Source organism: Varroa destructor, unplaced genomic scaffold (assembly GCF_002443255.2).
Source record: "Varroa destructor unplaced genomic scaffold, Vdes_3.0 BEIS01000003.1, whole genome shotgun sequence".
Classification (NCBI taxonomy): Eukaryota; Metazoa; Arthropoda; class Arachnida; order Mesostigmata; family Varroidae; genus Varroa; species Varroa destructor.
The window spans coordinates 19,827,747-19,842,443 of NW_019211456.1; the positions used below are offsets into that span (position 1 = coordinate 19,827,747).

Here is a 14,697-nt window from a genome sequence, read left to right on the forward strand (position 1 = left end):
AAATCTGCAGAAGATGTAGAGCGTCTGTTTGTCTAGCGAACGATGCCGCAATGTTTTCATTCTTTATTGACGACAACACATTTAACGTTTTAAGAAGGTCGAGAGATACATGTACAGATAAATAAAAAAATTTAGAACATATCACCACATTCGTCTAAACGGTGCTTTTGATATCCGAATTTGCTGTGGGGCAAGCGATGCTTCCAAGAAGAGATTGAGTAAAACCTTGAAAGATTCTCTCTGGTAACTCCCTAGCGTATAAATAAACCATAAACACAGGTTCATTGACACCTATTATTTTACGTACCTATATATATTTTTATACCGTTAGATACGTATCTAACGGTATAAAAATGCAAGTCAACACAAACGAATACTTAATCTTTAGTACAGTCGCCTATATATGCAAGCTAATTAACAAACAATTTCAATAATCCTGCATTTATATAGAACAGTCGAAAACATCGAAGGATGAGCCGATCCCTAAAGTTGAATTTGGACTAATTAGAGATCTCGTCGCGTACGTACAAGCGAGATCTAGAATAAAAATATACGCAAAAGGTGCTTATTAGCGCATTAGGTATGGGCATTAACGAGCTCATGCGGGTTTACCGTACAACCTATGCATCGGCCTCTACTAAAACCTGAAATTTTTTTATGCTACATTATTACTTTATTAGAACTACTACACGGGGTCTCACGGCGTTCGCATAGCACAGCCAGATACTAGTTACAAACCTGTTGTTAATTTACAATAAATGCATAATAATTGCTAAACAAACCTCCTGTTGTTTGCGTCGAGCTTCTTCGACTTCCACCTGGAGCTTCTTGGTCTGAGCATCTTTTTCTTCAACGACACGCTTAATGCTCTCAACCTCTTCGGCCTTGCTCTTGATTTCCTGCTCGAGTCTGGCCTTGGCATCGGCTTCCATGTGCTTTTCATCCTGGAGGCGTTCCATCATCTTTTGCAGCTCGAGCTGTTTTACTTCGTATTCCTGCTTGGCGGCCTGAACCTGGCGGAGCTGCTCCTCTAGACGCCGGATCGTGTCCTGAGCCTCCATCAATTCTTTTTGATGCCTGCAAACAAAGCGCCCGACGATGGCAGCAGTTGCTTTAAACAATTCTAATTTACGAAATGAAATGGCGGGTCGTTTGATACGAAATCAAAGATACATGTAAATTTATTTAATTGTAAATTACTCGATTGAAAAAATCATCTAACGGTTTACAACATTAGGCGTTGCTAAATAGTCCGACCGAAACTTCGAAGAACTTCAATTTCGGAACCAACGAAAACCAAAATGAATAATAAGTTTCCATATCCATAACGATAAAAACTATGTCTCGACCAAATAAACAAATTCATAAAATCCAATTGCACTTACCTTTCCATTTCAGCCTGCATTTTCTTTATTCGCTCGGCGTACTCCTGTTGTTTTCGCTCCGCTTCGGCGCGAAGTTCGCTCTCCTTTTTCAACTTTTCACGCTCCTGAAAATCAGTTTTCCCCATAACGCAATTGGACTAATTTACATTACGACTGGCTTTAACTGCTGCACAGACCCGCCAATATGAAGTGCGGTGAAATGGAGAAGTTTTAAGATTGTTGCAATGATTTCCCATGAGCCATTACGCAAAGGTTTACGAACTGTGACCATTTTCAGCAACATATGAACTTCTGTTATTTTCAAGTATGTGTTTTTTAGAGTGTATCTGTAAGTAAAATAGGGAAATTGTCGTTAACATTAGGTCTGGAGACTCCAACTAGTAACATAAGAATCTTATAACTAAACTAGTTCGTTACCAATTTCGTGCCAGTACTAAAAGGGTGGCTAACGGAGCTTTTTATTAAACAAACCTGTTTACGAGAGGTCTTCTCCTCGGCCGCTTGCTGTTTCATCTGTTGAACTTCGATAGTATCAGGCTTTCTGCGCCTCATATAGAGCTCATGGTTGCCCATACAAAGAGCCAAAATTCGCTGCAAAAGTAAACACATTAATCGTCTAAGTTGTTACCGATTAAGGTTCTATAGAACATTTTATTGCCAAATGTCCAACTATAAAATACATTATTGAGCAAGAGCATTCTAATTCAAGAGGTTAGTTCTTGACTAGAGGTTAATCTTAAAACTGAGCTAAACATCTCAGGCATATACGGTCTTCTGTTAAATAACAAGGCTGTATTAGAACTGGATGAATCACTGACTCGTTCGTTTATATTTACTTGATACAATTGCTTTCCTTATTATTGATTGATGACTAGTGATTGACAAAGCTCTCAGTAACTAGCATTTCGGAAAAAATTACTTTTTGAACTGAATGTATGTGATCAAGTTATGTTTGTTGAAAATAATTTTAATTAAAGACCGTTTTAGCTCAAAATAATGCCCAGTCACTAACCTTGTTGATCCTGAGCCGTGGTGCGAAGAATACAAAGTCAGGTGCTTTCTTATCAATCGGCTTAATCACGAACTTCTTGTCGTTAAATGAAATGTTACGGATCTCCGACCAGGGAAAACCGATCTTAGGAGTTAGCTTATCGTCCTACACATGCAAAAGGAAGATCATTAGAAACACCCTTCAAATTTTTTTTTTAGAAAACTACGTGCAGAATATAATAGTTCCAGTTTTCTCCGCCAGTAATATACAACCAGTAATATAGGAAGAACATTTGGGCAAGAAACATCAGTAACATATAATCTTAAATGAAGACTCCAGTTTGGAACTTTTCGAAGCAACTGTATAGCAAAAAGACCTTTAGTCAGTCTAATTTTTGTCTTTTCATTTCAATATCCGTACCTTTTCGTAGATGTTCAGACCTAGAGCATCAACGCCAAGCCAGAGGTCTGTACCCTTTTTATTCTTAATTTCGAAATAGTTCACTCCGTACATTTCAAGGTCTTGGGCAATTTTAAGGTACTCCATCATAGCATCATCTCTTGCCATCTCTTTATGCTCCATCCACCAGTTCGTGATACGTTCATCCCACATGTCCCTAAAATTTTGAATCAGCCAAGGTAAGCATGACTCATTGAGCCTTTTCCAATGTCAACGGCTACTTTCATCACTATGACACATAGATTTTCTACGAAAACAATCAGTTACTGTTCGTTTTTTTATAGTATTGAAAAATTGATTGAGAACTGTTTTTTTCCCCTTCACATCGTATTTTTGTTGTATGTTTACCTTGTTAGTTTGTGCTGTTCGATAACTCTCTGGGGCAGAAGCTTGTCATTGGCGAGACATCCTTCCGTGTGCATCGCTGAATTATAGTCGCCATACTTAGCTTGCACAGCGTATGATGCTAAGAGTACTGATGTCTCTGGTGGGCAGTAGATCTCGTCAGTAAGGATGGCACTTTTAACCTGCGTTGTTTTAAACAATCAGAGCAAGCGGGCAGGTGACGTTACAAAGGTTAAAGTCGTTTGATTCAATGAAAAATATTTCGAAAAGATTGACATCTTCATTTAAAACATATGCGCGCCTTAATTGGAACGTACGTCTAACTAAAAACTACAACATTTTGAACACACGTGCGTTATTAAAGCCAGATCGTACTATACTTTATGGTGCATGCCATTTTTCGAAACAACTTTCTATAGCAAATTAATCAATACGACATAGTCATGCATAAAAAAAAAAAACGGAAAATCATAATAAACAAGAAAGTCAAATGATAACTGACCTGAAGATAAAACAGTTTAAGTGTGATCTCCTGAATAATTTCATCGGCGACATCTTCAGGGAAAAACTTTGCTCGGAACTTGAAAAGGAGCGGATTTTCTTTTTTCACATCTTGAGAAAGGACCCTCTTGTTGAGCTTGAGCCAAGTAGTGCAGCCCTTTGTGTCCGTGTATTGCAGACCGAAGAACCAAATTTCTCGAAGGCCAATAGTTTTCACTACCTATTTAGGATCAAGCGAAAAGCACAGTAGGTGATAAACAAAAATGCGCAAAAGGGAAGATCCCACTATTATAACAGTTACTTTCTACTGTTGAGTTATTACCTGTTACTCCTATTTTTTTTAAATGAATGACTATGTTATCTTATGATTTCGCAACCAACGGCTTATTCCATAAAAACCATTAATATTCTATTAGAGTTACGAAATTCAAAGACGTCGCTATGAATTGAAATTAGGAGCGTTTGCAGCCGCAAGGTCTCAAATGTATCTTTGAAAATTCACAATAACTGGGCATCACTCACCTGATCGAAGAGTTGCTTTCCTGTAGTTGACGCTTGGATCGCGAACTCCAGCTCCGCGTCCATCGTCGTAACCCGTACATTGACCTGCAAGCGAATGATTGATTATAAAGCTTATTCTTTGATTAATATAAACAATTACTCTAGGACATGGGAAGACAGTTTTAGACGACCGGGCTGTGAAAAGTTCAGCTAGGTGAATATAAGATCTTCTTTAGGAGGGAGTATTATATCTATGAAGTGAAACGCGCGTAATATTGCCGAATATTTAAAAGAAAACCATAGAAAAATGGCCTGTGCTTGTGTTAGAAATTACACGGTAAAAAAAATTACAGCTGGCAGAAAGCTTTCAATTCGAGATTCTAGTTTGCAATTTAAGGATATCGTCGAAAAACTCGCGGCTGGGTTAGAGAACAGATAGGTCTGAGAGCTCGTTACCGGGTTTGTCATGTACACTTATCTTAACACGATGCTGTACATAAAAATACGTGTAACAGTGAAAATTTAATCTTTTATTTCAAATTCACAAGGAATGGTTGAATTTGCTAAAATAGAGGGTAAGGATTTAAAGTAATGGTAAATCATAATACGAAAGTAGTACGCAATAACCCACGGGAAATGAAATACTGGAATCGTTTGCACTGGGTGTGTTAATCTACTATGTTTTTATGACAACTTTATCCGGTTAGTATTTCAACGATTGTGGTCCGACAAAGTGGTCATTGCATGGTAAGTGAATTTAATAAATTACTAAGCATTAGCGTCCTAATAAGTAAAAGTCACTAAACTTTAAAAGCCACTTGATCATCAATATACAATGAATATGAATCCTCTGAAATATAAGTCTGGGTATGCCAATTAGTCAAAGTCCTCTAACCTATTCTGCGTGAATTGTAACAACCAACTGGATAGGCAAATATACCGCCGAAAGCGAAACTTTCTGCAGCCCCATATATGCGTTAAAATGTCCTTAATCATCCAGTTTGAGCTACCAATAACTATAATGTGAGATTAAGATAAGTAAGGTTGATGGCTGCATTTGAGCGACCCTTCTTAGTTGCCGCAAGTTGGTCGGACTGATTCAGATCACGGCCCGTCCTAAATAGAGTGTTTTGTAGGACGAAATTCAAATGCTTGTCAGGTTAAATATGAAACTGTTTCACATCGAATATCTCTTTGTTCTTGTCCTCTTTGTTGGTAACAGTCATGCTCAAGTAGTCCAAAATAGAACGATCTTTGACATCGAACTGCATTGTGCTCGCAGCTGTCTGGCTCTGTCCTTACAATAACTACCACCATCGGGGCTGGATAGAGTAGTGGCAAAGCATCGAAAGTTACAACCTCCTTTAGTGTAGGACCCTTTTCGTTCGATAGTCGCGTTTGATTCAACTTTTTTTTTCTTGTCCTAATCTGAAGGATAAACTTCCACGTCCCTTCTTCGACTATGGCTACTGAACCTGAATGAATGATAGGGGCTGAATGAAAGACAGCACGCTGAAGTTGAAGTCTGTCAGCCGAAGTTGTTGAACATCAATTAATGACGCCAGCAAAATGTGTTTCGGTCAAAAACAACAGATATCACCAAATGGTGTTGCTGCTAGTTGCGTTTCCTTTTTAGCGGATTTCGTCACAACGTGATTGGGTCGAATTCTGGGAGTCCCGGGTGGAATCATCATGCGATTAGAGGATAGAACTGCTTGATGTCTACCCGAAGTAAAAGATCAGCTCTCTATGTAGGATCAGGTCAAGTAAATATTTCCCAATGTGGCAATTGACATAACGCTGGTATTATTCATAGACACAGTAATTTCATTTGTGCTTAGTCGTGTGACCGTAGCGCGAGGTGCTTCAATCGACCAGCTTCGGATAAAGAATTCAGAATTTACCTCAGACAGTCAGGCACGAAGGGCATTGGGGCCAAAATCATCGTTGTCATTGTATCAGCATCGTTCTAGGTTTTAAAATCCAATATTGCTTTCTGAACATTTCATTGGTTGTTGAGCCAGCTAAATGTAAAAGGTTACGTTATATAAGCTAGATGACAATATGACCAGAGGCTGACGCATTCACTGCTGGTACCATAGCTGACCATCTTTATTGCCCACCAGCAAAACTGTTCAGTGTCATTATATCAGTCCGTGGTCGAGCGGGAGTGTCTGCAGAAGTTTGAGGTTTTGTCACTATAGAAAACTCTGCATTTTTTAACATGAGTGTTTTAAACTGGGAGTTAAACGCGAGCGTGAAATGCTTGGAGAAAGAAAGACACCGACACTTTTTAAAAGTGTTGCTACCAGATTCTCGATGGCTTCTAAGCTCGTTAATATATGAAAACAATGATCGGTTCACAGTATCGAACAATCGGAAAGGATACTAGTTTTTTTCTAGAGCTACTATGCGCCCACTTGCTGCGCCTATACATCACAAATAGAGACTTGTAGAATTAATGCTAACGGTGGTTCTTAAAAGTACTAGTTTTCCTTGTTACAAAGATCCATGTGCTCACATATATGCCCCTGAGAAGTCACAACTATTTCCCGCTCTTTGTGAAAAAAACTCCGCCCGGTTTCTAAAGGTCGGTGGTATTCGTCTTATTCGACCGCCTTAGGCCTGTCAGTCCTGTCCTCATAGCAAAGGTTGTCCACCAAACAAACCATTTATATAGGAACTAAGACCTATAACATATAGGAAATCTGAGAGGTCTATCGACAACCCATTAAAATAAGGAACCGTAACCATGTTTCCTCAGTTGGCTCCTAGTCTACTACCTACCAATAAACCACCTTCATCGTATAGGTGAAATCGTTAGTTGCGGTAGTCTTTAGTCCGGGTAAATGCGTATTAAGTTAGTCTCTCAGTATTTCTCCCACGTATCGCTCCCCTTGGCCTAATCTACTTAAGCTTTTATTAATATGTCTGTGGTGGTATAAGCTTCAGTCAGTTCATGAAGCGGCCAATGATATTCATGAGCACGCCTTCTATCCAGCTAAATTTTAATGACGAACATTGTGATTAGCATCCTCTCGACTCTGTAGAAAGCAGTAACCCATTTCTTCTAGAACAGTAGCCGCTGCTAGGAGATCACTACCCAGGACACCTTTTGTTACAAAGCCACGTTCAAATTCAACATGGCGTCTTTTCGTATGGATCAGCACCTTTTGACATATAATTAGAGATTCATCAATTGCCTTACCTAAAAAATCGTATTAGTTTCGTTTTAGTGTGTGCATCGATTCACATTTTTCATATACTTAACTATGTACACAAAATTTGTTTCCATCTCCAAAACGAATTTATTAACAACAATGGATTGATATGAATATGATGACAACTTCAAATGCAAAAAGTCTCGCTGCTGATAAAAAGTAGACCAGTGACAAGACTTAGCAGGTCGCTCAGCGAACATTGTCAGCGTATAGTAGAGAAATATACAGTGTAACAAAAGAGCAAAAACGATAACCCGGCAATTATGTCGAGCGTTTCTTTAAATCCAAGGGCAATTGGGGGGTATTCGTTGTCATCCCATTAACAACAGGGTCCAGTCAGGAGTGGCTGTCTTGCACCAAAGCTGATGACCGCCAATGAAACAGCAATAGGAGCAATGGCAAGAGCGGCTGGATAAAAAATGACGAAGCAGCAGTAGTGGCCAGATAAAAACACGCGTCACACATGCGCAGCGGTAGACCGGCAGAAGACAAAACACGCCAAAGACTTGTGCCGGTAGCGACGCGACGTGAGTCCCACAGGCCGTAATAAGCAGGACATCGACGGCTAAGATATTGGCTGGGTACTTGGCTGCATTTAGCCACTTAGCCGAAAGCGTTTGCGTCATCGTCCCAGAAGCAGTGGCAGTAAATAGGAGCCTAGCTGGCTGTAGATCGTTGTCGCTTGCAAGTAGCGCCACTTCGTTAACGTTCAGGAGATTTCCCCATGGTGAGCTGAACATCTGGGTTCGCGGACCAACGATCGAACGAGCAAGCAGTCACATATAGATACTACTTCTAGACCCAGGTTACTGATAGGGTAGTTTGTCTCCGATTTTGTCAAATGCGAAGAGCTACACCGCTCCGTAGCAGGTAAATGTAGTCAACCAGTTTGTTAGTGAGTCGTCGTCAACAAAGATAAACAACATCAACAAATACAGAAACGGGAGCTGAACGACGCCGATCATCTGCCTGAACAGCCAGCAGGTGAAACGATGAATCAGACGTTCTCCTAAAACAGCCAGCTCGATAGTGCTGCCCTATATGTGGCGGTCACTGATGGTGGCTTTAGCAACTGTGTTCGACGATGCTTCACTTTAGCTACTGTTGGCGTTATCACGACAACAGCTACAAGGTTACGTAGTAAAACGACGTACAACTAACTGAGCCATCTAAATGACACGGTTCAAGACCAGCGGCCACTGTGAAGTTTGTGGGTTCAGAATGACCGTCAGCACAGATCGATTGCACTTATTCCATGTTGGCTAAGCAGATCGATCAACAAATCGATCGATCGATCGATCGGTTGAATGGGTCAATGGAGCTTTTTTCTAGCTTATTCTAGCGTAGCAAAATTCTACGACTAATATAGACACGCTACTCTGCCGTTGCAAGAGCCCCGTTGGATTGTGCAAAGCTGCCAGTCGGAGAAGTATACGACATTACGTGTTATTAATCAATGGAATTGGTCTGAGTCTTTATGGCATTTCTTGCATACACAAGCGGCTAACAAAGATCTATTATCTAACAACTAAGGCCGGCCCTAAAGGTTAGGCCGGAATCTTCTTCTCGAAAACAATTTACGGTTCTCTAGCCTATTGTGTAAAGGCCGATATCTATGAAAAAAAATGTTAGAAATCACAAAGCATATGATATTCCTAGGTCAATCGTAAAGTGTTACAAGAGTCGTTCCTCAGAAGATACTACATAAAATAGTATCAGCGACGTTATAGCACTGCATGCGTTATACACCGACAATATGACGAAAAGAGGGTCATTTAGGTGATCAGAAAAGTGGTGCTTTAATCAGTTATACAGAACATTCAGAAAGCATAACTAACCAGATTACTCAAGCTACTTATTAAAGTACGATATGTCATTATTTACTACTATGAACTTAAAAACAAATATTGAATTAGAGTATCTTTGTTGTTCAACAAGGTGCAATGGGCTGACATATCGAGTGTAGTTACGGCTCTTACCCACATACATTTCAACTTACATTTCCTATATTTGGGTACAGCTGCAGGCTCAACTAGAAAAAGAGGCCTTGTTGTTTCTGATGTCATATACGTATTTCTTTGACCTGTGCTGATCAGACTAACTGAATGAGAGTTGCTCCCAGCGCTACCTGATGAGAGGAACACCAAACGATAGGCTGAGCACTGCGAGTGGCTCGTGAAAGAATGCAGCTTGCCATTAATCCAGTTCAAAAGGGCGGACGTGTCAACATTCAAAAGGAGCGACCCGGGCCGGTTCCGATTTCAGGACCCATGTACAATAGACATGGCGGAACTTTAAGGCAAAAGTGCACGAACGTTGAGCGACTTCTGCTAGAAGCTGAGTTTGGAGTTTTGTTGAGCACATACGTCACCCCAACGAGGATAATTTCCGAATTAGTCCGGATGGTTTGAAATATGATGATGAAGGTCTTTAGCACCTGCAGAAGCGCCCCAAGCAAATGTTGCTAGCTCCGCGTTGTGTGAGCGCCATTTGACTCAACGACAGGAGGGCGGTTAAGCCTCAAGTCAGCCTGCTAGTTCATTCACTACGAACCTCTTTAACGATGCCGACCTCGCCGTATAGACACGACACAGCAACACAGCATCACTTATGTCGAAAAATGGATGTTAATCGACACGCGCCTAAAAAAATTGCGAAAGATCTGGCCAGCGCAGCGAGACTTTAAATCGACAGGCTGCCAAAGGATATATCTCGAAATGAGGACATCTCGCTAGATAAGCATGACCGAAGTGTAATGGGGCAAATTAATATTTTAGTACTCGTTTACGGGTATATAATACGCGCGGAATGAATGGCTAAGTGTTCGTTACTGCCAGCCAATCACAAAGCTAAGCCGGCCCATTTTAATATACGTAGTGGAGAACCGCAAACGCAGGCACACGGTCTTCGACGACTCCGGAACATCACACGTGTCAGGCATCTCTTTTTATCAGTGTATGCCCAGTTGTGTGTGCATAGGTGTCGACTGCCAAATCAAACGCAATGTATTTACTATAGTCACTAAGACGTCATCTATTGACATCATTTTAGCTCTCACTGCCATTTCACTTGTCCGTTATCATGGAGGAAGCTAACGAGATTATCGCATTCGATAGATTAATTATGATTCTGTTTGAAAAGAATCGAAAGCAAGATCGATCCGTAATTATAACACACAATTATGATATCGCTCAGCAGTCATCAAAAGGGCACATAAAATCTATGAGGTATATAGCTTTTTTCTCACACCCTAGATGAATGCCTCTTTCGATAGCCATTGAAATCAGCCATTTGGGTATTTAATTCTACCAGATGCTTCATTGGTGTCTCGTATTTTGCCGGTAAAGCGTGAGCTGTAGGGCCAGAATGACAGAACCAAGGGCTATCAAGAGGATAGCCATGGAGGATCTATCGGCTCAGAGTCGTGAGCTCGTAATTTCAAATTGATTCCATGGTGCCTTGCTTTTACAGAGAGGGTAGTGTGTGAGCGTGAGAGAACATTAGAATTTGATCATCGCAATGAAGGGTGAGAATCATTTCCGCAATGAAGCCCAAAGACGAAAACTGCGATGGATACATTTATGTATTGTTTTTACGTTTGGGTTATTTTCATTGCTAATTATTTACTTTTGTCACGTTTAGTTGCGCACCATTTCCGGTCCTGCTGCTTTTGCTAGATCGGGCCAAGCGTGCATACAACAAGGTGAACATCAGGCGCCTCCTACAACAAACATAATAGGCCAATTTTTGAAAGAAAAAATCGCAGTTCAGCACATTTTGCGACCATGTGTAGCGTTCACGCGTTAGCGGAGTTGTAACAGTTATAGGAAAATTATGGTGAAAACGTTGGAAGGAAACTGCGCGGCCTAGAATATATCATCGTCAAATGCAGATCCTGATTTAGGACACGGTACACTCAATATACGGCTAAATCCAAGCAATAGCAACGAGCAAAAAGAGGTGCATTCGCGAAACTTAGCACATTATCTAGCTCGACTTTATCTATAAATTGCTAATATTCTTTACAAGGCAACAGTAATGCCTGCTTGCCAAGAGCTCGATAGCATGCTCATGCGTTCATCTGTGGGATGGCACACACTAAGTCTCATATATATTTATTTTCACTGCGTCTTTCATTACCATCTGAATTTATACAGGCTTTAGCTATAAGTCGAATGAAAAAATTGCGTCTTTAAACAAATGGGCTGACAATACAGATAGAATGAAGCCGAACACTCCAGTCGATTTATCATTATTATTATATTTATCAGTGTGGATTTTCTCAAGGGCAATAGAAATGCCTGAAAATACAAACGCGTTTTACAGTACATAATTGTCAAGTAGATAATTTTTAATACAAATGTGGGAAAAATTCTACGTTCTTCTACGGTACTGAGTCACGTGTGTCCTTGAAAGCATGAATGGGACGGTACATCGACGATTTAGTGCAGATATCTTACGATTCTTTTTTAAGCTGCTAGTTGACTCTTTCTGAATGAAGGCTGTAGCTTAGAAAATAATCAGGTCACGAAATAGATAATTAAGGAAAAAAAAATAAACAAATAGACTCCTTGCATACGTCCTTTCGTTTCGTACGTGTTAATGATAGAAAATCTATTGCTTTCTAATACTGAAAAGCGAAAAGAAACATGGCACTAGGGCCAACACTATCAAAGAAACTACGTTTATATTGACGCAACGTATATTAATGCAAATACGAACCATTCTGGTTGTGATGATATACCTCTTGCCGTTTCTTGGTGAGGAACTCTTCCAAAATCAGCAATTCACGAGCGCACTTACTAGCCGAGTTGCCTCTACAGTTGTTGTCACTATCTCAGTATTTTAAGCACAACACCTGGGACTGCGACGCAGACATACACGGAAAAACGTCTAACGCATGCCAGTGTTCCTATTTTACTGCAGCACTAAATGTGGCCTGAAGGCTGGTTACCTTCCAGTTTCTCCTTTTCAAATATTAGATCAACAATTCGGTATTCCACACAGCCTAACAGCAGGACTACACTGAGCGTCGGTTTACTGAAATGGATTGAACAAGATTGCGCGTCCTTTACCGCCCTTTCTCTATTTTAGCTATTAACGCCTCAAACCAAGGCATTAAAAACTAAAAGTTTCATTTCCTTGCTGCGGGTATAAATTATCCACTCAATCACGCCTCCGGCATCTCAGATCTCACGAAATACTGCAGCTGAACCATATCGGTACCAACGAAAAAGATTCATTGGCCTTCCTTCCTTGTAAAATCACACATAGGCTTTCATTTGTACAGCCGCTCAGTAATTTTCAAATGGTCTGAGCTAATCATATCGATTGAAAAATTTCCCTTCGATCTAAAGGTAACTGTCAACCTGGAACGCTTGCCTTGCTTTGGATATAATCCAGGAAGAAGATGGCGGCGGAGTGTACAAAGAAAGTCTAATGATAGGAGAAAATTGCATCGTCAGATGACAAATATGCGCGCATAGATTCAACTAACTCACCATCCATAGACATCCGAATTTTACTGGATTAATTCGAACAGAAAAAATCTGGCTAATGTGTGGCATACAATTCGAGCAGACATAGTTTGATCTGACGTTTTTTTTATCAGGCGACTGAACTTTCACAGCGAACAAGAAATCAGGACAACACTGAACGAATTTGATCAGCGACGACGCAGGGGCAGACAGCGTCATTCAGAGAACGTACAATAAAAACCACCTTTAGACTGATCCAACCACTCAGGTGTTCCACTGACGTTTCACAAACACGTCACACGAAAAGAAATATATATAAACACGTATATGCCATATGGCTAACTTTTGCCTGTCACACTAAGCAGGTATGCTCACACAAAAAGTAAAGCCGAAATCCAGCCAGACCACCAACTATCCTTAGTTAGAGATAGACGAAATCACCGCCGCCACGGAATGCGTTCCATCATCTGGAATTATGATGGCCATGTCGATCGCGTAACCGGTACGTAGCTTCGAAGCTTGAAAAACCGCGAAGCAGAAGAAGCGAGGCAAGATAGAAGTCCATGCCTTTCCTTCTTTCTCGCCAAGAAAGACCTGCATCCTATTAGCAATACGCTAAAGTACGTCTGCTCAAACAGACTTCTGAAAATCCCGCTATGTTCGCTATGCGGGAATCACGCGCCGCTACGGCAGGAACAGATCGGAACATCGCAAAATGTTACGCACACAAATCGAATTTCTTTTTTCACGACTGCTGTTGCCGCAAAAGACAACGTCTTGTTATGAGAAACGTTTCTTACATGAAGTAGAAATTGAGCACTCAGATCCACGACTTCTCACTTGCACTCATTTCCACGTTATCACTATTTTCTCATGTTACGGTAAAAATTTACCCTCTTTTACCGTTGGAGCCACTTTCCTCTAACGACACAATCTGTCCGACTGTGTCTCAACGATCAACGCTTTGTTAGGGCCCACTAATCTCTGCGGTATTTTTTTCCTGCTTCTGGCGAACGTATGGATCTAATCTGCGACGCTGCACAGATACACTCTGGAGAGTCGCGCGGAATCTCAATTTCCAATGGCAAATACAGCAATAAGTGATAATCAACGACACAAACAGTGTAGCAGTACTAAGCCAGCCAAACTAGCGGACCCTTTCTGTTTAGCCGTGGTCCGGCTTCTTCAACTAATTACCAATCGATGACAACGCACAGGCGACAAGATGAGGAATGATACAAAGGCCTGCGGATTCTGGACAGCTGCATACAATTGCTGCAACAACAGCGCCCTCGATGCACACAGGCCGGCCATTGACACAACAACATCAAATTGTTCGAACAATAGTGACAGCAGAATGTCCTATAGCACAAGCGGCCGCTAAGAGTTGCCCTCGAGAGACGATCGCGACGGCAATAGCAGAAATGTCGTTGCGCTATAAAATGACAATGAAGCAATAGCCCCTTCAGTTGCAAGCCGCGAAGCACACAAATCCCGTCGTTGTTTGTTGATGCAGAGACGTAGCGATCACTACAGCTGCGACAGAGAAGCAGGCGAACCTGGACATGTGCGTGTTGCCTACTGAATTCGCTGGTTCCGATCGCAGTGGATAGAATACTTGAACAATACGGGAAGGGGAACTGGTTACAGCATAAAATAATAGCGTGATCCTCTGCTACCGTAACTGTGATTGATGCTGTTGTCTCATCGCTGGAGACGTCACCCAATGGCCGCTCTATCGTTGAGTAGTCGATATTGGGGACGTTATCCGCTGGTTTCGAAGAAGCATACGCCTCCACGTGAAGTTCGTTCGCGAA

General features: G+C 41.1%; 1 protein-coding gene across 4 annotated transcripts in view; it reads right to left on the minus strand.

Moving 5' to 3' along the window:
* The window catches only part of Moe (moesin), a 40,329-nt gene that overhangs the window by 3,007 nt on the left and 22,625 nt on the right, over positions 1–14,697 (minus strand). For 2 of the 4 annotated variants that reach the window (XM_022800112.2, XM_022800113.2), the window contains 8 exons: positions 4,204–4,287; positions 3,683–3,901; positions 3,184–3,362; positions 2,797–2,992; positions 2,398–2,541; positions 1,857–1,976; positions 1,386–1,489; positions 783–1,077 (listed from right to left, as the gene is read on the minus strand). In XM_022800112.2, coding sequence (XP_022655847.1) covers positions 783–1,077; positions 1,386–1,489; positions 1,857–1,976; positions 2,398–2,541; positions 2,797–2,992; positions 3,184–3,362; positions 3,683–3,901; positions 4,204–4,287 — 1,341 coding nt within the window. Of the gene's footprint in view, positions 1–782; positions 1,078–1,385; positions 1,490–1,856; positions 1,977–2,397; positions 2,542–2,796; positions 2,993–3,183; positions 3,363–3,682; positions 3,902–4,203; positions 4,288–12,125; positions 12,444–14,095; positions 14,238–14,439; positions 14,455–14,697 lie in introns of those variants that run through there. The other 2 variants (XM_086985522.1, XM_022800116.2) reach the window with 2 other exon arrangements.